This window comes from Sminthopsis crassicaudata, chromosome 2 (genome assembly GCF_048593235.1).
Source record: "Sminthopsis crassicaudata isolate SCR6 chromosome 2, ASM4859323v1, whole genome shotgun sequence".
Classification (NCBI taxonomy): Eukaryota; Metazoa; Chordata; class Mammalia; order Dasyuromorphia; family Dasyuridae; genus Sminthopsis; species Sminthopsis crassicaudata.
The window spans coordinates 456,358,511-456,386,138 of NC_133618.1; the positions used below are offsets into that span (position 1 = coordinate 456,358,511).

Consider the following 27,628-nt stretch of genomic DNA (forward strand, 5'->3'; position numbering starts at 1 on the left):
CACTTCTTTTCCAAGTTATCCATCATCTTAGCAATGTATTTAATTCAATTTGGCAAACATGTATCACTTGCCTGCCATGTCCAAAGCACTGTGCTGAGCAATAGAGATTAAAAAGACACAGATGAAACAGTCCTTGCCTTCAAAGAGCTTACATTCTATAGAGGATTAAAAGTTTACAAAAAAACAGGGAGAAAGATAGCAAACCGAAGTATCAGAAAGTCTTCCTAATGGTAACATTAGGTAACATACAGATAGTTTTTGGATTTTTTTTCCAGTATATTTTGTATATTTGGCATGGTGGAAACTACTTTGGAGTCATGGGAGTCAAAAGACCTCAGTCTGAACTCTACCTCTGAAGTTCACTAACAGTGTTAGCTTGAGAAGATCACTTAAATTGTTTGTGTCACCACTGACCTTGGGGCGAGTCTTGGGGACTTCCATTTCTTCATTTTTTAAAAGACAGTTGGACTTTAAATTTCTTTCCAGCTCCAAATTTCTAATCATATTATCTATCCTGTGCTGCCATATACCATCAGTGGGAAAATTTTAATACCCATTTATATCCACACACACACACACACACACACACACACACACACACACACACACACACACACACACACATATGTATATATATATATATTTGTATAAAAATGAATTTCCTAAAGAAAATTATTTTTTTTTCCCCCCTGAGGTTGGGGTTAAGTGACTTGCCTAGGGTCACACAGCTAGGAAGTGTTAAGTATCTGAGATCAAATTTGAACTCAGGTCCTCCTGACTTCAGGGCTGGTCCTCTATCCACTACGCCACCTAGCTGCCCCCTCCTAAAGAAAATTATTGATCATTCTCTACTCTTTGTTCATACCTCCTCTCCATATTCACCTCTTTGTAAATTTATATAGTATTCCCTCTATGATCTATTTAACTTGGGAACTGTGTGTGTGTGTGTATGTGTGTATGTGTGTTGGATTTTGGCACTCTGCTAGAACTCAGAATCTTTTTAATAAACTTTTAAATAAATAAAATATATGGGGTTACAAAGGAAATATAATTATTAAAATTTTTAAAAATTAAAAAAAGAATAAACTCATGGAACCCAGGTTAAAAACTCCTGATTTGTCTTAAAGGCTATTCTAAGTATAGTGATGGGAGAGTTACTTGCCAATGTATCCTAGTCATATTAACTCTATCTGACACCTGATGGCAGTCCAGTTCATTCCCTATATTCCCACCCCCAGATTCCTGATGGGACCATTCTCTTCCCTTGTGGAAGAAGCCACAGCTGGTAGATCCATAGCCCTAGGATATGAGATAGAAAAGGAAGAGGACTAACCACATGCGATTGAAATCCTGGGGGAATTAGACAACAGCATCTAATGACCCAAACCAGAGTTAAGCCAATGAACTGGGACCCTGGTCTCATTAAAAGGGTCCCAAAGTCACTTATGACACAGCTGCCCAGCCAAGAGAATGGGGCAGCATCTCCTAGCAGCAATGTCAGGGGGATTGAGTCAGGAAGACCTTTCAGGATTTTTCCCAGGGGATCTCTTAGATCTTTGGCTCCAAGAGTCCCCAGAGATGTTATGCATTGCCCCTGGGAGCCCCCTGACAGCAATAATGCCAAGGCAGCAGGTAAAGGGGATAAAAGAGAGGGATAGAAAAACAAAAAGAGAGAGATATAGAAAAAAGAAAAAGAGGAAAAGGATGCATAGGATAAAGTATTATAAGGAGAATAATGTTAATAATGACTAACATGTCCATAACAATACATTTCTATAAAACTTTAATTTCACAAAATACTTTTGTAAGAAGTTGGAGTGATAGAGAAAATATTACTATCACCATTTTACTTTGGAGGAAACTGAGAGTCAAAGAGATGATGCAGCTTGATGTGATAGTAGAAGAACCAGCATAGGAACATAGATTTAGTGCTAGAAGAGACTTTAGAGGCCATCTGATAGTTTAGCTTCCTAATTTAAAAAAATATATATGGCAACTGTGGTTGAGGGAGTTGGTCAAGGTCACCTAGATGGTATTAGTGTGAGATTCAAAACCAGGTCCTCTAATTCTAAAACTTTCCTCTGTATCATGCTGGTACATCTAATGTGTATTTTTCCTCATTATGCCATTACTAAAAGTATACTTGTTGTGTTCTTGGACCCTAAGTTATCTAACCCTAACATTTATGCCATCAACTGATCTCTTTCAAGGCCACTTGAGAATAAAACAATTTACTACCATGCCTAATTAAAAATATATATATATATAGCTATTTTTAATGCTTCAAGGCTCATTGTCATTGTCTCATTTGATCCTTTGAGACAGATAGGACAAAAAACATGGTCTCCATTTCACAAATGAGGAAATTGAGTCCCAGAAATGGGATAGAATTGAGTTGTCCAAGATCACAGAAGTATTTAATGACACAGCTATGTCTAGAACCTTAATTACCTGACTATCCACAGAACTCACAGCTCTGCATAGTTGTTTCTTCTGTTGGAGGCGAGAGTGTCAGATACATTTATACTTCCTTCCACTTCCTTCCTTTTTCTTCCCTTTAATACATTCTTTTGTGTTTGATCATTTTAGTCAGGGTCTAGTGTCACTGTTACCTGCACTGAGGGCAAGTGGAACAAGCAGGTGTCATGTGAACCTGTGGACTGCGGCATCCCTGACCAGTATCATGTCTACCCAGCTACGTTCTCCTGTCTTGAGGGTACCACATTTGGCAAGAAATGTTCCTTCCAATGTCGCCTCCCAGCTCAGCTGAAAGGTATTGTATATTTATTATGACTTCTTACTTTAGATCATAGGAAGCATTGGAGTACCTTTGAAGGAAATAAGGGATAAACACATATCCCTTATTTATGCCTATACATATAGAATATATCTATATGTTTGTAGAAAGATGATAGAGGAATATATATGGATATATGAATACATATAATTTTCTTATCCCTATATATGTATATATGTTTTAAATATAAATATATATACACATACATATGTCTATAAATAGACATATGTATAAAACACATGCATATGTGTCTGTCTATATGTATGCTTGTACTCATGTGTTATGTAGGCAAGTATATTTTATTTATAATTAAAAACTTAATAGTGGTAAGCAATAACCAAGCCTTTTTTTTTACACTGAAGGCTAATTTGCTGCTGATCTCTCTCAGCTAAATGCATTTATTTATTTAATGCAGTGTCCCTGTGTGCCAAGGTAAAAGGCAAAAACAAAAAACAAAAACAAAAACAAAACATTGAAGAGGCTGACAAAGATATTTGTCCCTTGAGATTAGTATGAAATCTAGTAGGGGGGTATAATGTGGGGAAAAGAATAAAATAGAATCTAAACTGGAACATCCATTGGAAACTAACTCCCCCTCTGCAGGAGCTCAGTTTCCTCAATTATAAAATAAGTGTGTTAAACTTGGTCTCTACTTACTAGCTTCATAGGCATTTTCAAGTTTCAGCTAAAATCTCACTTACTACAGGAAATCTTTCCCAATTCTTCCTTAATTCTAGCACCTTTCCTCTGTTTATTTCATATTTATCTTGCATATAGCTTTGTTTCCTTTCAAGTTTTTACTGTACATAACTTTTACATATTACCTCTCCCATTAGGCTGAAAGCTCCTTGAGAGCAAGGATTATCTTTTACTTTTCATTGTAGCGTCAGCACCTGGCACAATGTCTGATACATATTAGGTGCTTAATAAATATTTATTGATTGAATGATTTGACTAGATGACCAGTAAGATCTCTTCCAACTCTAACAGTCTACAAGCTCCATATGGTCAATTATTTTTTGCCCCAAGATTCCTTCCAGTTCTACCATTCTATATCATAAGATTCCTGGCAGCTTTTACATTCTGTGCTTCTGTTTTTATTGATGAAATTGTCCCAGACGAAGAAAAAAATAAGAAGTGAGGAACACTTTTTAGAACACTATCTGACAAGAAAAAAAAAAATCACAGCCTGATTTGACTCTGACCAGAAACATAAAATTGTTCTCATATAAACCTAGGCACATAAATCCATCTCTGTCTTGAAGGATTCTTACTTCTATAAGGGAATGCAGAAGATTGTGTGGTTAGTTAGCAATAGTCCAAAAACAGTACTAGGACTAATTGCAAGATTACCTGGAAAACATTTTTTGATGTACTTTGATGACATATTTAATCATATCCATTATCAACTAAACCCCAGAAGGATTGTAGTTATCCCATGCTGAATGCATTTGGTTCAGTTCAGAACAATTTGATTTACTTTGCTTCAACTCAGTTCATGACTTATAACTGTAAAAGTGTATAGGGAAAATATGAGGAATTATTTTAAAGATAATAAGAAAAAAGACCAAGAAATGAATAAAGAAACCCTAATACTGAACTTTCGAAGGTATGAACTCAGATTGATGTCAGAAAGACTGCTGTGCCACAAAGGCAATGGGATATCCCCATCAGGATCTATGTCATATTGTTAGAATGACCTTTAGGTGAAGGACATTTAGTTTATTTCTTTCAAGTACCAAATGGACTTGACTATTTGACAGAGAGAGACACTGAGTCAAAGAATGTTTGAGAAAGAACCATTCAATATTGGACATAATGAAAGTAAGTCTAAAAAAGAATTGATACAAGTTAGAAAACTTTAGGGTTCACCTCTAGAGAATAATTCCATTTTCCTGTCGTATGCAAAGTCAAGGACTGAACAACCTTTAGTCTAATCCATAAAATGCTGACTGGGACTAAGCTGGCCTGTAAAGTCACTATTAGCTTGGGACCTGAAGTCATTCTCTTCTACTTTCATTACAGTGAGATTGAGTTTTGGAAGGGAAAAAAATGGACAAAGCAGTGAATGAGCAATCGGAAGATTTCAGATTAAAGGGAAGAAAATTGTGAACTACTCCACTATGAGAAGATACTGATTTTGAATCCTTTCTTGGTATTCTCTCTTCTTCTCTAGCTTTGGTCTGAGAAGATATGAGGAGGATATATATATTTTTTTCTAATCTGCAAGTATCATACAGTGGAAAAAGTATAGAATCCCTAGGTTCAGTCCTCAGCTTTCACTTTTACAGCTAGTGTGATCTTGGGCAAGTCATTTAACCTTAATTTCTTCACCGTTAAAATGAGGAGGTTGACCTAGATGACCTAGCCTTTTGCTGTAAATCAATGTCTTTTGAGGCTAAGATTCTCTTTTAACTCTAAAGCCTATGAACTAATTTCAATATAATTCAATAGTTATCCTCCTATAGTAGCAGGAATTAATTTAAGTACTGGGCTGAAATAGCTAAGGAGAGGATAACTTGGAGGTGTTGGTAAGGCTTGGAAACTATCAGGAGCACTAACATCACCAACAAGTATTTCCTCTAATCCTCTCTACTCATCTGAACTCCCTAAGACGTGAGGTGTATTAATAACTCCAGACGGAAATCACATTCCTCATCTCAATCAGAGGCCCTGGGGATGGAAGCTGTATAAATTAGCATTGATTATTAGCATTTTTATTTTGGTTAATAATATTTTCTAATCAGAATGATTTGCACCCACCTGGCTGTATCTTTCTCTATCCGCCCCTTTATCCCCATGTTCCCTTCCCATATACTATCTCTCAAGGGGGTGTCAGAGGCCCCCACAAAGGAAAATAGGTCCCTGTGAGAATGATCACCTTGATCATTTATGTTAATTGCTCATATCCTTTCCCCTTAATAATCACACATGTATGCCACTAGGAGGATTCACCCGTTTGGATTGATTGTTGTCTTGAAACATACTGATTATCAATCCCACCTGGTGCTATGTCTTCAAAAGCTAGGGAAAGAGTCCTGCCTGGGCTAGTTAGAATTGAGGGCAGGGAAGTCTGTCCTCCCTAAGATTTGGTGACTTCAAATGTTTTTAGGATAGGAGAATGTGGTAGGAGTTCCAAACTTTCTCTGTTTCCTTCTCCATTTTGCTGAAAGATGCCCCATCATGGGCTAATTGCAAGTTTCCTGTCTTTGCCATATCCACATAAGTGTGTCTAGATGTCTTCTGTCTTAGGAAGCTTATAGATCCTCTTTTCTTGCACATGCTTCTTCCTCTACTTGGGCCTTAGGACATGAACAGCTTCCTTGAGTTTTGTATTTGCTCAAGGCAGTAAGGATAGCCTAGTCTCTTTCCAGAATGGATTATACCTAGCTCCCTAAGAAAGTCTAGAGTTCAGTACTTAAAATTATTCGGTCTAGTCTGTTGTTGCTTCTGACTCCTGGCCTGGTTGCTCAGCTTTTCCTAAAACTCAGGAATCTCATGTATTCAATTTTAGAGGTCATCTAATCCACTCATCTCTCAGAGGAGAAAACTGAGCGGGGAAGTAACTAACTTAGTCATACAGCCAATGAAAATCACAGGTGGGATTTGAAATCAGGTCTTCTGACTCCAGAGCTTGAGTTCCTTTCACTGTAGCAAACTGCCTTTAATTCTGCTGACTCCTCAGCTCAAGATTCTTTACTTTGCCTTCTTGTTTCCATTAATGAAGTAAATTCATGTGGCATTATAATATTCAGAAAATCCTCTAACTCAAGATCTCTGAAAGGATCCAAATTGAAGATGCTCTTTCAATTATTGTTTGCAGAAAGATGTCTTAACCCTCTCTGAATCCTTACCCTTTTTTTTCCCCCGGCCAGTGACTTAATGTTCCATATACTGACCTCCTCTTCCTTTTCCACCTTGAGTCTCCTAATATAGGAGAGTCATCTGTCTTCTGAGGGTAAAGAGATATGATTTGTTTACCAGAGTCAAAAGAGCACTGTCCTGAGGAGTTAAGGAGGCCAAGTTGATAGCACCAAGTCTGCTACTGTGTGACCTTGAGCTGGTCACTTTCTCCTTTTTATCCCCTTTCCAGGACTCATCTTTCTTTGTAAAGTGAGGGGGTTGGGTAGTTTCTTAGGTTCCTTCTGGAACTAACAGTCTACTTTATGATGTTCTATGTTTTAGGGTCCTTTCTATCTCTGACAGCCTAAGATTCTTGTTTTAGGACAAGATAAAAGGGTGTTCACTGTTACTTTATATAGCTTTAAGGTTTGTACAGTGTTTTGAAGCTCTGTAAGCTTCTGACCTTGCAGGGATGTTTGTATAAATCAATACCTTTTCAGTCATATCAAGTGGGTGAAGATCACAAATCCCTCCCCTTAGATGGGAAGTTAGTGAAATCATAGCTCACCAAAGGACATCAATTTAAGATGCCACTTTGAAAGCTGGGTCATGGGAGGACTTCCTTTGAAGAGGGAACTATGCAGATGTGCCTTTTTTGGGTTTTCTATTATATTTGGGAAAGAGAGATTGGCATGATGTCAAGAGCATTGACTGGAATGAGCAGACTTGGATTCAAATCCTCATTCTGGCACTTAACAGTTGTGTAATCTTGGATAAGACTTTTCATTTCTCTAGACTTTTAGTTTCTTCATCTGAAAAAATGAGGGTAATAAAACTTGCCCTGCTTTTTTCAAAGGGTCATTACTTAAATGAGATCATTGATAATAAAACATTTTGTAAACCTTAACATAATATGTAGAAATAACAACTATGATTCTATTAGAGATGATCTCTCCAGTTTATCTCTCACTCTCTCTGAATTTTTCATTCTCTATTATTGTATCTCTGACCCCCTGTCTTTGTCTCTGTTTCTGTTTTTCTGTGTGTGTGCATGTGTTCTCTCTCTGTTGCTGTATCTCCATCTGTCTCTGTCTTTCTGTGTCTGTGCCTTCTGTGTATCTTCTGTATCTGTCTATTTATCTGTCTTTTTAACTCACTCACTTTGTAGACTTTCTTGATTATGATGACTAGTTTTATTCTCTTTATACATGTAAAAATTTGTAAAATTCAACCATTTAAATTAAATTGGATTTGCCCACACTTTTACCAGGAGAATCCAATTTTAATGAACAATTGACATATGTTTTAGAATTGCCAAGTAAAGGATAAAGTTTCTTTTTAACTCTTTGAACCTTGGAACCTGCATATGAGCTGTTGGCACACCATCAATATAAAAACCAATTATGTCTGTGACATAATTGTCCTTTCTGCTTCCCTGACCTAGCAACTGAGGAGTTCAACTATGTTTTTTAATGTGCAACAATCAATTTGAAGCTTTTCTTCCTCTTCATCTTGTTCTTGCTTATTCCTAAATAACTCTCTTCCTTTATTCTGTTCCCTCTTGCCTTTCTTTTCAATTTGCTTGCTTTCTTGATTTCCAGTGTTCTATTCAGTTTAATGAATGTCTCCCTTCTATGCTATCACCAGCAATCCTTCATTCATAGAGTTTGGGAGCCTCTCTCTTTCCTGGCATATCTATTCCTTAGTCGGTTTGAAGCTTTCTTTTGCTACTTTCTAATTATATGGACTTGGTCAATCACTTAGTTAAAGATACCTTCTAGCCTAAAATAATTAACTCCAAACTATATTCTCTTTTGTCATTAGCAATCTTCACAGCCCTGTAAAGATTAGGTCAATGGTGTAATCTTGGATTCTTCTCTTATGAGGGGGAAAAACCATGCCAGACCTCTCCCTCAAGCTCACTAATAGTTTGTAACCCTAGACACATTCCAAGTACTGCTTGGGCCATGGGCTACTAGGCAGTAGCCTGACCTATGGCCTAGACTCAATGTCTCTACATAATAGAATATCTGGCTCTAATACCTTCAGTGGTTTCCAGACAATGGTACTAAGTGAACATCACTAGGTAATGAAGTAAGAGAAAAGGAAGTGATTGGAGCATGTAGTCCCTGATGCCCAGGAAGCCTCACCACTTTGCAGGAAACTGAATGAATCACCCTCTCACTCCTGCTGGCTCATCTATTTGTTGACGTCAAACTGTCCAGAGTTTGTAATATAACAGTTCATCAACACAGAAGCATCTGCCGTGTTTGTAGACAGTGGCCTTTATTTCACTCACTGGATGAATCATGCCAGACAAGAAAGAGGAGAAAGAGGGGGGAAAAAAAGAATCAAGTATTAAAGAGGAGCACCTTGCTAATTTATTAAATGTGCAAAGGAATGAGAAAAGGACAGTACAGCTAAATAGGCAGGAAGGAAAATAAGAAATGCTGTGTTGCCTTGTGGGAGATCTGAGCATGATTTAACATAAAAGAACTAGATTAAACTCAGAAACCTAGGCTTGAAATTTATTTCTTCCTAATTACTACCTACATGTTCTTGAGCAAGTCATTTCTTTATGGGCCTCAGTTTCCCCAACTATAAAATGAATAGATTGGACTAAATAATCTTTAAGTTTCCTTCCAGCTCTAGACCCTATGATCCTTGACTGCCTCTGCAATTGACCTCCCTTTAATCCCTGAATCCCTGTGTTTCACATCTTTCCAGCATGAGATGTCTCTTGTAACTTGTCAACACCATTCCTTAATAAGTGAGTGATAAGAAGGATGTTGAGAAATGTGAGTTGCTTCTCTCTTGTCTCAGGGAAACACTGGCCAAGCTGCTTCACTATATTATATCATCTAACCAGATAAGGACAACCTCACTGTATTTTGCTTTTATTTGCAAAATCCAAGTCCACTGATGTTGGCCAGCACAACTATCAGTACAGACATAGGCTATGTTAGGAAGTGTCATTCATATGAGTCCATCAGTAAGGTTCAGCTCAACATTGAAATTTGAAAATTATTATTATCATTATTTTTAGCAACTCAATTTGAGGACTACAAAGACTTTGAGATTCCTCTAGAGGCACAGACAAGTCTACCCAACATATCCGGTCTTTTAGATGAACTTTTAAAAGTACAAGAGAAGGTTTAATTGGTCTTAAGTCATAAGCATACCATTGTAAGATTTGTTAGGAGGTTCTAATTTCAGGGGAGACTACCTGTCCTTGATTGGGCCACTCACTTTCCCTCTCCTTTCATGGCCTGAGATGTCTTTTACATAAAATGAGATTTGGGAAGTAGATGTCCCTGCAGGTCCACTCAATAGTATAACAGGATTCTTGACTTGAGAGTCAGGGGACATGGCTTTCTGCTGTAGTCATAACTCTGATAGGTTGCTTCTCTTTTTGACTTTGAGTAAACCATTCCAAAACTATAGACATCAGTTTCCTCTATTATATGATAACTTATAGACTCAATCTTTTCTAAGGTCGTTTCTATCTCTAGAATTCCTTATTCTATTATGTGACATATTCTATATACTTTATATACTTAACATACTGTCTTTATTCTAAGGTAAATTCTAAGTTTAAAAAAAGTTCTAATTTGACAGAATTCATATGATTAATAAAAGTAGTATGAAGTTCCACTTTTCCATTGATTTCTAATGCTAATTCTAAGTATGTCTTCCTAACAGGAAACAATAGCTTCCTGACATGTATGGAAGATGGGTTGTGGTCCTTCCCAGAAGCACTTTGTGAACTGATGTGTTTGGCCCCTCCCATTGTACCCAATGCTGATCTCCAGACTGCTCGATGCCGGGAGGATAAGCACAAAGTGGGCTCCTTTTGCAAGTACAAGTGCAAACCAGGTTACCATGTGCCTGGCTCCTCTCGAAAGTCAAAGAAGTAAGTATATGCAGGGCATGTGGAGGAAGGAAAGTTGGTCAGTCGGCATCTGAATCTATTATCATGTGTTAGATGAATACATTATCATACCATCACAAAGAATCTATTATTCCATGTTGTTCTATTGTGACTTCTAGAGTGTAATCAATACAACAATCAACAACTCTTTACTGAATACCTATTATGGCAGCAAGCCCTATGCTGTTATGGGGGCAGCAAATGCAAGAGTACTCCATACAATATTCTTACAAAATAGTCATCCAGTTTCTATTTTAATATTTCCAGAATCAGAAAGCTTTCAACTCACCCCAAAATTCATCATATTTTTTGGAATGAATAGAGCTCCCACCTCTTGGTTCTAATTCTTTCCTCTGGAATTGTCCTCATACTTTTCCTACATGTCACACCTTGGCATTTAAAATCACTATTTTTCTGGAATTCAGTTTCTTCATAAATAAAATGAGGGGGTTAAATATATGTATTCTTTTTCTAAGAACCTTTGAACTTTAAAATAACATTATTAGCCCAGTAATCATAAATTTAACTTACTGTTTGTGAATCTTTGTTTTATCTTTGTCTCCCTTTAATTGAGGAAGACAGCTATGGAATAGCAGAAAGAACCTTAGATTTGGAGACAGAAAACCTAGGTTCAAATTTTCTACCTGCATGATGCTGGGCAAATTTCTTAAATTCTTTAAACTTCAGTTTCTTCTTCTGAAAAATGAACTAGATAATTACTAATCAGTCTAAGTCATAAAACCATATGAGTTATGACAAATATTGTCATTTATCATCCACACCAACATAGGAGATATATTGGCAAATTTGATAGTTAGACCAAACTTACTTCATAGGTACTTACAATATTACGTGAACTCCTTGGAGTTTGACATTCAAATTTGAATGTTTTAGATAAGAAATTTATATAATCAGTCATTCACTCCAAAACATTAAGTACTTTCTGTGTGCAAGGCACTCATTCAAATGATTCTTCTCATTTCTTCTTGGAAGACGGGCTTTTAAGATCCAGTGTACCCAAGATGGCAGCTGGCTGGAGGGAGCCTGTGTACCAGTAACATGTGACCCACCCCCACCTAAGTTCCATGGGCTGTACCAGTGTACCAATGGTTTCCAGTTCAACAGCGAGTGCAGGATCAAGTGTGAGGAGAGTGACATTTCTTCAGTAAGTGCCTTCATGCATTTACTTAACCTTTGTTTGCCTTACTTAAACTCTATTTTTTTCAACTATTCAATGTGAATAATTATATCATTTTCTTTACTAGATTGTTTTGAGGATTGAGTGGCATAATATTTGTAACATGTTTCACACAGTGCCTAGAATATAGTAGATATTTTAAAAATACTTATTCCCTTCCCTATTTCTTGATTCAATTAACATTTATTAAGTGGCTACTATGTATGGAGCACCATCTTGTCCTTCCTGCTTATTATAGAAGCAAAAGTATAGGATTTTTTAAAAGTTTTTCTTTCCTTTTCTTTTGATGTTTTAAAGTACAGGCTCACCTCTTTTATGAATTGTTCCCTGACTATAGCCCTCAGTGATATCCTCACTCCTCTGAGGGCCTAGAAAACTTATATTCACTCTACCAAAGTATATCTTATTGTATTTCATGGCATTTGGGGTTCTTTAGAAGGATGTGAGAGTACTATGAGTATATTTCACAAGTGGATAGAAAATCTAAATACTTCTATAAATCCTTTGTCAAATAGACTTCTATTAAGGGAGTTTATTATTGGCTGATAAATGTGATGATGGTGGTGATGGTGATATTGATGATAGATTTTTTTACTTGAATTTATGTTGTAACTGAAAGCAGAAAACCTAAAATTGAATCCTCATTTTGCTGCTTACTGTTTATATAACTTTGACCAAGTCTTCCCACTCTCTTGATCTCATTTTTCTTATCTGTAAAATACAGATTTAACTAAATAACAACCTTCCAGTCCCTTCCAGTTCTAAGGATGCAATAATAATGATGTTGATAATATGGTTATGATAAAACAATCAATAATTTTATATTGAATGCTTCTTATATTCCTCCCTATAGTTAGTACCATGAAGAAGATAATTAAAACATAGTCCTTGATTATAACACTTATAATGTATCTGGAAAGACATGAATAGCTCTTGTGAACTCACAATTTAAATACTAAAAGATGAGGTAATGAATCCAAATTCCATGGAAGTTAAAAGAAGGTTGAATTCCATATGGCTAAAAGTAGTCAGGGGAGGCTTTTTGAGCTAGGTAGAAATTTGAATTGAACCATGAAAAATGGAAAGGATTTAAATCATTAGAAAAGAGAGAACAGAAGACATTCCAGAAGGGGAGAACAATTGGAACTAAGGCCCAGAGTTGGGGAATAGTTAGTCATAAATAGGGAAATAGCAGAATAGGCATATATAGGAAAAATCATGGAAGGTTGTTTTAGATAAGCTGTTCTGAAAGCCAGCCAGAAAAGTTTTGACTTAATACAATAGAGTAGTGGTATCAAAAAAATAAAAATAGGGGCTAATAAACCATGCCTAAAAATCCCTGTGGACCACATATTGATTTAGAAAACCACACATGTTTATGTGTCTCTTTAAAAAAAATTAATGCTTCAACATGTTAAAATCAGATAAGAACTACAGTTTAATCTGGTTCAGCCCCATTCAGAAGTGTGGTGGACCACATGTGGCTTTGTGGGCCACATGTGGCTTGTGGACCACATGTTTAACACCTGCGGTCAGCTATAGAAAGCCATTGTTCATTTCTTAGGTGGGAGATATCATAATAAAAAAGAATAATTTAGGAGATTAGTCTGACAGCAAGAAGTTGAATAAACTATTTTTCCCTTAATTTTTTTGAATATTTTATTTTTCCCAATTACATGTGAAAACAATTTTTAACATTTATTTCTTAAAAGTTTGAGTTCCAAATTCTCTTCCTGTCCACCCCTTCTCCCTTGCCAAGATGGTAAGCAATTTGATATAGGTTATACATGTGCAATCATGCAAAACACATTTCCATATTAGTCATGTTGTGAAAGAAAACAAACCAAAATAAAACCATCAAAAAAATAAAGTGAAAAATAGTTTGCTTCAATTTGCATTTAAATTCCTATAGTTCTTTCTCTGGAGGAAGATAATATTTTTCATCTTGAGTCCTTTGGGATTGTTTTGGATTATTGTGTTACTGAGAATAGCTAAGTCATTCACAGTTGATCATCATACCATATTGCTGTTATTATGGATGATCTTCTTCTGGGTCTGCTCACTTCACTTTGGATCAGTTCATATAAATCATTCCATGTTTTTCTTAAATCATCCTGCTTGTCTTGTCATTTCTCATAGCATAATGGTATTCCATCACAATTATATACCACAACTTATTCAGCTATTTCCCATCTGATAGACATCCTTTCAATTTCCAGTTCTCCGCTACCACAAAAAGAGCTGCTATTAATGTTTGAATAAACAGATCCTTTTTCCTTTGGAGACATGCTATGGAATCTTTAATTTTTCAAAATGCTTTCAAATACATTTTTCATTTACTCTCAATCCACCCCTGTGAAATAACCTTGATAAAGGATCATTGTCTCTATTTTGAAGTTGAAGATCATAGAGTTTAGAGTACAAATGACTTTAAAGGTCATAAAGCTTAACATTTTCTCCATCCTCCCTTTTACCAGTGAGGGAACTGAAGCCCACTAGTGACTGAAGTTAAACCCCAAAGAAAAAAAAAATTGTAATTCTCCAAGATAAGATTATCATAGCCATGTACTGCAACCTCACTATAAAATGACTGGAGGTCAGTGGGGGATATGAAAGATTTAAGAACTTCAAGCATTACTAGGTTATAATTCTAATAAGAAGTAGCCCAATCTTTCAACTCCTAATTATAAAAAGCTGAAATCATTAGTTCTAGAATAAAAAAAAGACTTCAATCATAGTGAAATAACCTTTTTTAAATTTATATATATACATACATATATATATATTTTTTTTTAACAGAAGAAACAACTATTGATCATAGGGGGGAAGTGATTTGCCATAATGCCACAGCCATAGCTGTGGATTTCACTTACATCTGGGGTAACAAATAAAATGTCTCATTGTTTGGCTTTGTAGAAAACAAAAATTCACAAGGATTTTGATTCTGCTTCATGGCAGAATTAACCTGCTAGCCTGTTACTTAGTTTCAGGAAGTACATTTCCTCTTTAATTTGGAGGCAGCAACCTGGGTAAGATGCCAAAATGTGTTTTAACATAAGATCACAAATGTAGAACTGGGAGGGATATTAACAGTCATCTTCTATCTCCCTGCATTTTGCAGATGAATTGACTGAGGCCATGACAGAGCAAATTACTTGCCCAAGTTCATATGCATAGTAAGGCACAGTGCCAGGACTCAAATCCAGTTTCTCTGACTTCTAAGCTAGTGTTCTATCCTCTGATACCACATTACATTTCTACTCAAATTCACCTAACTTCCTACAAGTAGCATTCAGGGGATGATTGGTCATTCTGGAGACTTAGGATTCTACATATACCTCATCAATAAAAAGAAAGACACACAACGGTGAATAGAAGAAGAAAATGATTGACTCTTTAGAAAATCATGCAAAATATACATCCCAAACTATATATGGTCTTTTAGTTCAAGTCCAAGTGCCAATCAAAACTGAATTTAGCAATAAGTATCCAATCAAAATACTTTGTTCTTATTGAACTTAAAGTAGGCTTCAAAGACTGGTTCTAACTCATTTCTATTAGCTCAGCCCAAATAGTCTTAAATTGGTTATTTAGTTTCTGTGGATCAAGCATCCAGATTTTTTTATTTGGCTGGTATGTGCAACTCAAAAAATCCTTGAGTGTAATGAATATGTGTATTTATGGGCATAGGCACGTGTACATACCAAGAAGGAAGAAAGAGGGCAAAGGACAGAGGCAGGAAGGGATGAATGCCATGATCCCCTTAGACTGCTTACAGAAAAAAATGTTAGTAAGTGTTACACAAGCCGCTGTAGCAGCAAGGCCAAATAATATTCTGGCCGTGGTCATGTTATCAAACTGAAACCCAGTCTGTCTGAAAGCTGCCAAGTTACTTTCATGGCCAGCTTGTATTTAAAGAGAGGAAAATGTAAATTTATCGGAGGACTACAGAAGGGCTGTTTGGCAATATGAGCAGGAACCTGGAAGCAGGAGAGCAGGGTATCGCTTGTCAGTTCAAAGAATGAAGCACTCCTTGCCAAATGGCTTCTAATACAATTGACATTTCTGAGGTTATTCTGAAAATGAATTTCCTCTACCCTCAGACCAACAACCTGAGAGCCAATTCTAGTATTCACCTCAGATTCCCTCTTGCTGCCTGTAAACACAGTGCATGCGGATAGTACGGGACATTCAAAACCCAATCTCCTCTATCTCGCCAGCTCTTCTACTCTGGACACTGGGAAGTATGCCTTGTTTCAAACATGCAAGATGTATTGGGCTGTGTTTTTAACTTTTCCAAATGCTTTACTACAAACTACTAAAAAATTTCATGTTTAGTAACCATGTATGCATGATTAAAATGGAAACAATCACTATTACACACATTTACCCCAGTCTCGTGTTAAAGATGGCATATAAACTAAATGTTTCTGAAAGCTTTTATTCTCAAGCAAACACTATTTTTCTTCTTCCCTCAAACTTTACCATTTCTTTCTTTGTTACACAACTTTCTAGAAGTTTATTATAGGCCCATAGGATTCAGAAGTAGAATAAAGCTCAGAGATCATGAGGTTTCTTTACACATGAGAAAATTGAGACTTAGAGAGAAGTGTGTTGTCTAATCTGACAGCTAGTAAATGAGAGGCAGAAGGTTTGGATGTAATGAACACTGACCTTGGAGGCAGAGAACCTGGGTTTCAAATCCACATCTGTCATAACTGATTATTTGTGTAATCAGGCAGATCACTTAACAACTCTGGACCTCTCTAAAATGAAAATGCTGGACTGGATAGCCTTGAAGGTTCCTGGCAGTTCTAGAACTAGGATCATATGAAAGAGCAAAACTAGGATCTGAACCAGAGGCCTTTAATATCCAAATCCAGGGTTCCTTCCATTGTCCAGAAATATTGCTTCTAATATGGGGTTTCTGCTGCCCAGATCTTCACTTCTCACTGTCTGATCCTATTGGAGGAAAAAGTACAGGGAATAGGCATATCCTATCTGGGATATTTCATATTAGAACTGTAGTTCACTTTGATGGCAGTCTAGTTCATATCTATGATTTTGTTACCATAAAGAACTCCCTGTATGTAAAATCCCTTATTCATTCAGATTTAGCAACTCATCTCCAAATTACAGTATTAGAGAGTTGGCTAGAACATTGAGAGGTCAAGTGACTTGCCTATGGTCACACAGCTGGTATGTATCAGAGACAGGGATTGAACCCAAGTCTTCATGACACTAAAGTTGGCTGTCTGTCCACTCTTCCATGCTGGCTCTCTTAGACATGCTTTTTTTGTCTGGGTTCCTGTATGATGTAGTAAATTATCTGAGCTCTGGTTACATCTGCTTGTCTCAACCCAGGCCCTAAAAACAAAAGACTTTGCTTTGATAATTTTATATTTGACCCAGAATCCTTTGATGAGGTTTGAGTCTGATACAGTAGTACATTACAAAGGCAATGAGTATATCCTGTACCATTGTGCTGTAAGCAAAAGCACAGGGTCCTGGCTCTGACAGTAATCAGTCATGTGGCTTTGGGAAGGTCATTTCTCTTAGCCTCAGCTTCCTCATCTATAAGATATAGACATTAGATTCTAATTCTAATTCTAGTTCTAATTCTAATGTCCTGGGAAGTGTGTGGTTAGAGATTAGAAAACAGATCTTCTGATGCTCTGGTTAATCATGTCTGAGCTCTCTCTTATTCTTACTGCAAAAATAGGAGCATGGGGTGCTTCACCAAAAATTAATTTATTCTCACTTATTATCTCTTCTCTTAAGCTGTTTGATAATCCCTCCCCAATGGATGATAGAAAATTCTAGAAAACAGAAAAGAAGTAAGAACACAAGTTGTTTTATTCAATAGTTAGTTAGGAAAAAGACAATGAGTGGTAGGGCATAGATTCAAATTCAACTTCTGTAACTTCTTGTCTATGAGAGTTTGGGCAGATCGTTTAATGTTTCCTAATTTTTAAAAGGAAGAGGTTGGACTAAATCATCTAAGCTACCTCTCAATTCGACTATTCTAGCTGTTTTTTTTTTTTTTTTTTTTTTTTTTTTCTTTAGCCTTAGCACCCAGGCACAGGCAGGACTTTCTATATTTTGGGGTGATAGGATTGAGACCCATGATATTCAATCAATGCAGTTTGGCAACTTATGTTCTCTGGGCCACTAAGATTTGAAATGATTTGACTAAGGTCACATGGATCAGTTGTAGAATTGGGTTTCAAACCCAAATCCTCTCACACCAAAAATATTACTTTTTCCATTACATAGCATTGTCCTTGGCACACAGGCAAATTGTAAATGATTCCTGAATTAAATTCTAAAGATCCTTCCCATGCTAATAATCCATGAGCCTACAAATAAGAAGAACAATCCTAAGTGAAATCCACAGTATTTACATTCTGGGGTGATGGAAAGAGCATTGGCTTTGGAATTAAGGGAGCTAGGTTTGGATCTCAGGTTGGCCACTCAATACCTACATGACCTTGGCCAAATCATCTTCTCAATTTTGTCATCCATCAATTAATTGCTAGTGTCTTTTTAATCTAAATCTATGACTCTGTGACCAGGAAGGTATGTTCCAAATTAAACCATCATAAGACTGGGATTCTTGAATTAAAGAGCATAAGATAAAAATCTTGTTATAGAAGTGGGGAGGAGGGGAAGAGATTGGAATATGAACATTCCAAGAAACTTAAATAATTCACTTTCTGTTATAGTAAAACTGGTGGTGTGACAGAGGGTATATATATATATATATATATATATATATATATATATATATAAAACATGTAATCAACCATAGTCCATGGTATTGAAGCAGGGTGAAGGTGGAAGTCATTTGGAAGCTATTGAGAAATCAGTCTTTCATTCAAGAATAAACTGATTTCAGGAAATGTTCTTTATGGTTATCAGAACCATGTTACTCCTCAGAAAATCTTGTACCCTTCCATCCAAATCCTAAGGATCACATGGTTTCCATAGAAAATGATTACCTTAAGCAAAGATATTTATAAGACCTTCAGAAAACATATACAGACAAAATGTATAGTATGGTAGGGATGGAGGGGGGAGATATTGACTACAGCTTACCTTAAAAATAAATAAATAAATAAATAATTTTAGGAATAAAATTTGTGATATGTTTCTGGTCATAGTAAGTGATAATATAAACTTGTACCCATAAAAGAAAACTCATATTTGCTTAAGGGACCAACCATGGATCCAAAATCCATACTCACAAAGGACCCTTAAAAGCCATCAAATCTAATCCTTTCTTTTTACAGATGAGTAAACTGAGACTCCCAAGAGGTTAAGAGATAGTAAGTGACAGATTTGAAACCATCTCCTCTGTCTTAAACCCATGACTCTTTCCATTATAAGTAATCCACTCTAATAGTAGAAATCATGGTGCCCATTACAAACTATAGGATATTTGGTACTGGGCAGAACAGGGATAGAAATTTCTTACAGACTGGGAGTCTAGGAAAAGTGATCTCTCTAAGAGAGATTTTAATAGACTATCAGGAAGGATGAGGGGTAGACAATTTGAGATTCTGAAAGGTATCTGGCCCATTTTGGAAATCACAAAAAGGTTTCCTGTAATGGCATTTTCACCTTTAAAAGTGATAGTTTGCAATCCTCTTCCCCCCTATACACACACACACACACACACACACACACACACACACACACACACACACCCCACACCATTCCCTTCCCATTTTGTTGATTCATGCTGAAGTTCCTGTGAATTTATAACACCCCAGGCATTGGGGAATGGGAAGGGACTATAGGGGAGAGACTATAGGGGAGAGAAAAGTCATGTGGTTACTGAATTGGTGAAAGGTCCACAAAAAAAAAAAATATTGCCCTTAAATCTGCCCAGAAAGTGCCATGAAGCTAAAAAAAATCATAGCATTATATGGAAACAAGTTTTTTCATAATTTCATATGTGTATAATTGATATCAAAGTGCCTTCTTAAAGAAAGTGGAGAAGACAGGCAAAAGGGAAAGAATTTGGGAACTCAAAAGAAAAAAGAATATGAATTTTTGAAATTATTGGGGAAATGTTTAACAAAATAAATAAAAACCATATATATTAAAGAGGGAGAAAAAGAAAAATTATAACATTTTTACAGCTAAAGTTTGAATAATTTAGGGAGCCTCTACTCCAACTGCTTCATTTTTCCAGAAGAAGAAACTGAGGCTCAGACAGGAAATAGTGAATTTTTCCCATGGTACCCCAACTACTCTGAAGCAGAACCAGCATTCCTGATTCCTTTTGTTATTGTTTTTCCCCTTTACGAGAAAGAAGCCCCACTTTCCTCAGTTTTCTATAGCCCTATAGAAATAATAAAAACCAGAATTTATATAATCCTTTATGATTTACAAATGAAAGTTTAGGAAGCATGTATAGGATAATGGAAAGAGCCCTAGACTTAGATTCAAGAAAACTCAATTTCATTCAGTCTATTACTTATTACTTGTGTAATCATCAACCATAATAACAACAATCATAATAATATCTAGCACTTACATAAACACTTTAAGATTTGCAAAGCATTTTACAAATATTTTCTCATTTTTTTTTCCCACAACAGTTCCAGGATGTAGGTACTATTATTATCCTTTCTTTACAAATTAAAAACTGAGGTAGATAGAAGTTAAGTTACTTATCCAAGTTCATGTAGCAAAGAGTTTCTAAGGATGGATTTGAATTCAGGTGCTTTAACTCCTGGCTCTACATTCTACTTCAGAACCTAGCTGCCTCCAATCAATCGTACTTCAGTGAACTTGGTTTTCTTCCCTATAAAGTGTGAACAATATTTGTGTATTCTTTTCCCCATATTACTTTATGGATTATAGCGTGCTATAGGAATAGGAACTCTTATATGAACCAATTCTATACTCTTGTAAATGGTCAAGGAGTAGCCTACTGATGACCTACCACCAATCTAGAAAATTCTCCTCAGATCTTTCCATTATCTTATTCCCAAGAAACACACTTTACATATTTCTCAGGTCCTCACTTAAGTTAAAATTTGAAATTATCCTAGTAGAATCCAAGTTAGGGTTTAGTCTCTTTGCTACAAATTTGATTTCAGGGCCAGCTTTGTCCCATATTATGCTGAGGTCTGCAAACCTTTTAAGGTCTGTGGGCCAAACTCAGGGGAGATCTGAGCCAAGTTTCCAGGAAAATTGGGGACGATTTTTGGTTTCTGAGAGAAACCAGGGGAATCTTGGGGATGTGGGCCCAGCTGGGGGTCAGTGAGAGCCTGGGGTTTGCTAATGTCTGAGATACAAAGCTTGTAAGGAGAGAACCCACGTGAACCCACATAAACTGACATGAGTTCACACAGAACCTTTGGGATTCAAAGCCATGAAGTTCCCTGCAGCTGTGTGTTCAGGAAGGCCACCCTATGCTTCAATGCCAGACACATTTCGACTAATAATACTGCCGAGTGACCATACTTCCTGGACCTTCTCCTGTTGGCCTGTGGGAGTTAGAGCAAGAGGCCCCCTTTCTCTCTCAAATCCTGTTTCCTCTCAGCTGTTTTATAATCATAGCATCATAATCATAAACTGTTGGAGCTTAAAAGAACCTTAGAGATCAAATTCAACACCCTAATTTTATTTTTATGGCTATTAGTCACTCTAATAAGACATTAAAAGTTTACAAAGACCTTTCCTTACAATAACTCTGTGATCTGGATAGTGTAATCATTACTATTCCCGTTTTACAGATGAGAAAAACAGAAGCCCCCCCCATGACATTGACTGGAGCATGACATGGATACATTCTGATATAATGAGCTAGCTCTATAATTCTGCTTAGCAGGCCAGTGCTGCAAGCTCATAGTCCATATAAAAATCCTGAAGCTCTATAGACTGCTATGATATAGAAGACGGGGTATTACAATTGTAGTATGTGAAGGCCTGGGTTCAATTCTATATCATCATTTATTTGTTTTAAAACTTGAACTAATCACTTAAGTGATATGAATCTCAATTTTCTCATCTAGGAAATGGGGACAGTAATAGCATGTATCTTATAGATTTGTAAGAATCAAATATGATTGTTATCACTGTTGATGTTGTGTTGTTCTAGTCATGTCTGACTGTGGCACCATTTGGCCTTTTCTTGGCAAAGATACTATAGTGGTTTGCCATTTCCTTTTCTGGTTCATTTTCCAGATGAGGAAACTGAGAAAAGCAGGGTTAAAAGACTTGCCTAGGGTCACATAGCTAGTATGTTGTCTGAGAATGAATGTGAACTTGAGTCCACCTAGCTAGAGAGCCAGTTCTCTATCCACTGTGCTACCTCAAATAAGATAATTTATATAAAATACCTTGCAAATATTGTGGCAATATACAAGAGTCAGTTATTATTATGACCCTTATGTGTCACCAATGTTTTTGCTTTTCCTCAATGTTTATTCTGGGAGCTTCAGTCAATAAAATGGCTTCATGCAGCCAGAAGAACAGACTTGAGATGAAGCATGGCTCCCCTGACATAGAGTGAACATATTCTTCCCAACTTAATTCTACTCACAGAATCATAGAGAAAGAGACCTGAAATGGATGTTTAGCCCAATTCATATAGGAAGGGAACCAACACTCTAGCATACCTGTCCAAGTGATTTTCTAGTTTCAGTCTGAAGATTGGCAAGGAGGAGAAGCTCAGTTCACTGACAGTAAATGCCAAATTAGGTCATATGGTTGTTTCTTTCTTTCCCTTGGTTATAGCTTTATTTCACAGCTTAATTTAAAATTAATTAATTTAAAAACCTGTAGCTGAATGCTAACCACCCTTTTAAAGTAGTCTAAGGAAATGATTGGGTGTCTAACTGTAGCAAATTTCTCATCTATTGAGGGGAAGAAGACATCAATATCTCCTGGAAGTCTCAACTCTGTCACCTTCTTATTCTTGCTAGTTTTCTTTCTTTCACTTTTATTTTCTTTATATACCTAATAATATGCTCTGTATACTGTAGGTACTAAATAAATATTCTAATCAATTAAGAATTTTGTTTGCCCATGTCCCACCCTACGAGGTAGACAAGGTAAGGCAATCCTCCCTAATATAGGAAATTAGATCAGAGAGGTTAAATGAATAAGAAATTTGTTGGAGATAGAGATATCCATGTTGCTCCAACCTGTGGAACAAAAAAAAAGAGCAAACTTCCCTTGCCTTCTTAGGAAATCCCAAGGAATTGACTTAATTGTTGGTTTGATCAGTATAAAGCCATTATACAGAGAGAAACTGTCATTACAAATCCAGGCAATTGTATTTATGGAAAAAATAACACTTGTGTACTAGGAAATGGGCTAAGAAATATTCAAAGTGCAACTCCTATAAAATTCATTTGGATTTCTATAGAGTTACCTGAATCAAAATTTAAGGAGATAATTGAACTCTCCTTTTCTCTATTAGAATATTCTCTATTATTTTATCTAAATTTTACATCTTTCCTTCCCCTGACAGTTGGTGGCATGGTGGATAGAGTGATGGGCTGAAAGCCAGGGAGATTTGCCCTTTAACTAACCCTGTACAAGTAGCTTCCCTTCTGTTTGCCTCAGTTTCCTCTGTAAAATGGAGTTAATCAGAACATTTACCTCTTAGGATTGTTGTGAATATCAAATGAAATAAAATTTATAAAAAACAATGTTTAGCACAGTGCTTGGCACATGGCTATAGAGATGGTCATTGCCTCCCTGCAAACTCCATGAACACAGAGCCTGTGTTGTTCCTGCCTTCATATCCCCATAACTTAGTGCAGCAACTGGCATTTAGTAATGACTAATGAAAACTTGTTGATTGATTGATTGTTTGTTCTCTGAATCTCAGGGTCGTGGGAGCAATGTGATTCATTGCCGAAAAGATGGTACTTGGAGTGGATCATTCCATGTCTGCAAAGAGATGCATGGCCAGTGTTCCCTACCCGATCAACTCAACAGCAATCTCAAGTTGCAGTGTTCTGGTGGCTATGAAATAGGTATGAGAGGGTGGAGGGGTGGTGGTGGTGCTGTGGATATGGATAGAAATTCTCCCCCTTTTCTTTCCCTCTAGTCAAATGGGATTGGTCCCCATGAAATGGGGATGGCATGGGAAGGGTTTGTTGGTGGAATTGGGCCCATTACTTGAAGAGCATAGCTCCTGGTGAACCTCAGGATGTCCCTTGAAAGCCCCTCATCAAAGGATTACTTTGTCATAGATAGCTTCTCATTTTGGCAACTCCTCCTAAATACATTCCATTTCTTCCTATTTCTACTTTTTTTTCCTTTGATAGCATTTAAAGACCTAGCATAAAAAATGTCCCATATAGACATAGCACTTGGTATATGGCGTTAGGTATGGCTCAATTTCTGCCATATAGTTTCCAATTTTCCCAGCAGTTTTTCTCAAAGAGTGAATTCTCATCCCAAAATTTGGAATCTTTGGGTTTGTCAAACACTAGATTACTATAGTCATTGACTATTTTGTCCTGTGAACCTGACCTATTCCACTGATTGCCTACTCATTTTCTTAGCCAGTATCAAATGGTTTATAATAGAGTTTTAGATCTGGTACAGATTCACCTTCATTGGCAATTTTTTTCATTACTTCCCTTGAAATTCTTGATCTTTGTTCTTCCAGATGAATTTTGGTCCTCAGATAAGAGGTTATATAGAATCTTAGCTATAGAAGGGAACTTCAAGATTATCTAGTCTAAATTCCTACCCAGGGCAGGATTCGGCATCCTTACCAGATGGGTTGAATTCAGTGAAGCCATACCTGTCTATGTATTGGCAATGAAGAGTGAAATCACTAATTAAGGTTGATGAAAAGCTTGGAGAAGAGGAAGTACTTTTAATGTGGATAAAGTGAATACATAAACATGCAGAGACATGGTTACACTTAAACTTGGGGCATCTCCCACCCTCCCAGAGCCTTGTGGGTGGCCATACCCACACTCCTCATGGCTGACTCTTACTATTTTCATCATCTGTAAAAAGTGAGCGTGGTGGTAAGAGAAAAAAGGGCAGCTAGTGGCACAGTGAATAGAGTTCTGGGTCTGAAATCAGGCAGACCTACCCTAAATTCAAATCTGGCTGTGGGAACCTAAGCAAGTCACTTTACTCTGTTTTCTTCAGTTTCCTTCTCTGTAAAATGAGTTGGAAAAAGAAATGGAAACCATTCCAGTATCTTTGTCAAGAAAACCACAAATGAGTCCATGAAGTGTTGGATATGACTGAAATAGATATAGCTGAATAACAATAACAGCAATGTTCAGTTTCTCTCACAGACATTTTATGAAGAAAATATTTTGTACATGCTTAATTGTTCTAGAAATAGGAGTTGTTATGATGTTCAACATTATTATAGTTTCTTGCCCCATTTGGCATTTTCTTTCTCAAAGAAAGAAAAGAAAAATATTTATATGATGTTCAGCATTTCATTTTTTTAACTGCTCCTCCCCACCCTTTCCCTTGCTCAAAGAATTTTTTTTTATGATCTAAAAATCTGAGAAGCAGGAGGCAGAGAAAGCCTCATTTCCCCTCCTGCCCAATGCTCTTTCCCTTGGCCTTGGACTTGGTTCTTATGGATCTGAAATCTTCAGCCCAAATCTATTTGCCAAAGAGCTTGTTGGTGCCTGGTGCAGGGTGAATCTGATCTAAGGTCACCTTGGACTCCATCCAAGAGTCCAAGAGAGAAGCATTTCCTAAAGGACCCAGGGCACCTCATTATAAGTCATCCTCAAGCAGGAGAAGGCCCCACAGCATGGCCCCTCGGGGCCAGCAGCAGCGTAATATTGAGGCTCCAGTGAATTTCAAAACTGTCGTAAGTCATCAGAAAACTGCTGCCGTTCATTCTCTAGGGGAGGAGAGGCAGGAACCTGGATGAGATCACCACTCTGTAATGATGCCAATTACTACTCATATATCAAAACAATGCAGACCTGTTCCTAAAGCAGAAATAGCTAACTGGGACGGGAGGAGGGGAGGAGGGGAGGGAAGGGGAGCTGAAGGGAGAGAGAATGCATGTAAATATATCTGCAGGCACAGGACTGGTACCACATCTAATTTGACAACGTTTTTTACCCTTGAGATAAGATGACCTTTGTTTACCTCTAAGAGGCTGCCTCTTTTTTAAAAGAACAGAAGTCATAACCCCCTAATTCTCATCTCAAGAATCTGTCTGCCTTGGAAAATCTCCCTTAGAACTGGGATCTTAACAAGGCACAAACCCTGCATAGTCTATGTTTGCAGTATGTTTTCCTTTTTTATTTTCTTAAGATCCTTCTTCTTGACTTTCCTTTTTTTTTTCTCTTCTTTCATTTCACTTGGGACATCACTCCCCCTTGCTTCTAACCTGCTATCTTTTTCTATGCCCCACTGCTTTCTGTTTCTTCCTTTATTTTCCAATTTCTCTTCCATTTTTTCAGTCCCTGTACAATTATATGCAAATTTATATTTATATTCTCAGACCACAAATGGTCCAAGTTGGAAGAGACTTTAGAGACCTTTTTGTGTAACGTACCCATTTTACAGGCAGCTAGGTGTCACAGTGCCAAGTCTAGAGGAAAGAAGGATACCCTTTAGCTATGAGACTTTAGATAAGTCACTTAACTCTATTTGTCTCAGTTTCTCCATCTGTCAAATGAGGTGAAGAAGGAAATGCCAAACCATTGCAATATGGCATGGGGTCATGAGGTGATAGACACTTCATGTGTCTAGAAGTGAACAACGACTGAACAACAATAACTCCTTTTATAGATGAGGAAACTGAGGCACAGAGGCTCTCTCAGGGTCATACAACTAGACTTGAAACTAGGATGTCTGACTCTTAGTCAATGCTTTTTTCTACTATATTACACTGCCTCTCAAAGCCACCATGCATACACACACACACACACACACACACACACACACACACACACACTAAACACACAAAAACCCCTATGACACAACAGCATAATAGAGAGGACCTTCTCATCTGGAAGCATCTATAAAATAAACATCCTATGGAAAGGAGCTGTACTCTATTTTTTTTACCTTTTCCTTAGCTTCGTTCTGTTTAGACCAATATATGCTAATCAATATTACTAGAAAGAATAACACAGAGAGTGATAAACTTTGTATCTTGTCCTTTATCTAATCATTAATTGCTTGTTTGACTTATCTTTCCATCTCTTATATAAAGTGAGGGGGTTGAACTAGGTAACTTTCTGAAGTCTTTTTCAGTTCTTTAATTTCTGTCATAGGGTCCCTTCTAGTTCTTACATTGCACAATGCAGTAGAAAGAATTCTCTGCCCTCTGTATATCTCCAACCATATCTATACAAATGTGATGGATCTTTTATGGAAGTTGATAAACATTTTTCCCTCTCCCCATCTTCTGAGAGTGGATCTATATAGAATGAATTTAGGCTATAAATGGATCAGGGTTAATTTCCTGATAATGAGGAATGTCAAATATTTGAATGAGCAATTGAAGTCGGGATTTAAATGCATCAGGTGTCATCCCTGTTGGGTGTGATTGTGTCCCAAGGGCAGAGAGACAGTTAACTAATCTCCCAAGGGGCTAAATTCTATGATACTTTGCCCACCATGAAGGATGATTCTCTAAGAGATACAGGTTTGATGTTAGGGATGAGAGGACTGAAAATTTATTTTATATAAGAATGAGTAGGAGTTGCACATGAATAGTATGGAGGAGAGAAAATTTAGTATGGATATGATACTGACTTTGAGTTTTTGAAGTGCTGTCCTGAAGAAGGATTATATTTGTTGTGCTTGACTCCAGAGCGAAAAGTGCTTTTTAATAAATGTTCCAAAAAGGCATATTTGTGGTTGTTGTTTTTCAATT

General features: G+C 36.9%; 1 protein-coding gene across 1 annotated transcript in view; it reads left to right on the plus strand.

Annotated features, from left to right (window-relative positions):
- PAPPA (pappalysin 1) overlaps positions 1-27,628 on the plus strand; it is a 263,111-nt gene that overhangs the window by 204,137 nt on the left and 31,346 nt on the right. The window contains exons 15-18 of the mRNA XM_074292900.1: positions 2,590-2,773; positions 10,343-10,553; positions 11,565-11,736; positions 23,627-23,774. Of these exons, the coding sequence (XP_074149001.1) occupies positions 2,590-2,773; positions 10,343-10,553; positions 11,565-11,736; positions 23,627-23,774 (715 nt within the window). The remainder of the gene's footprint in view (positions 1-2,589; positions 2,774-10,342; positions 10,554-11,564; positions 11,737-23,626; positions 23,775-27,628) is intronic.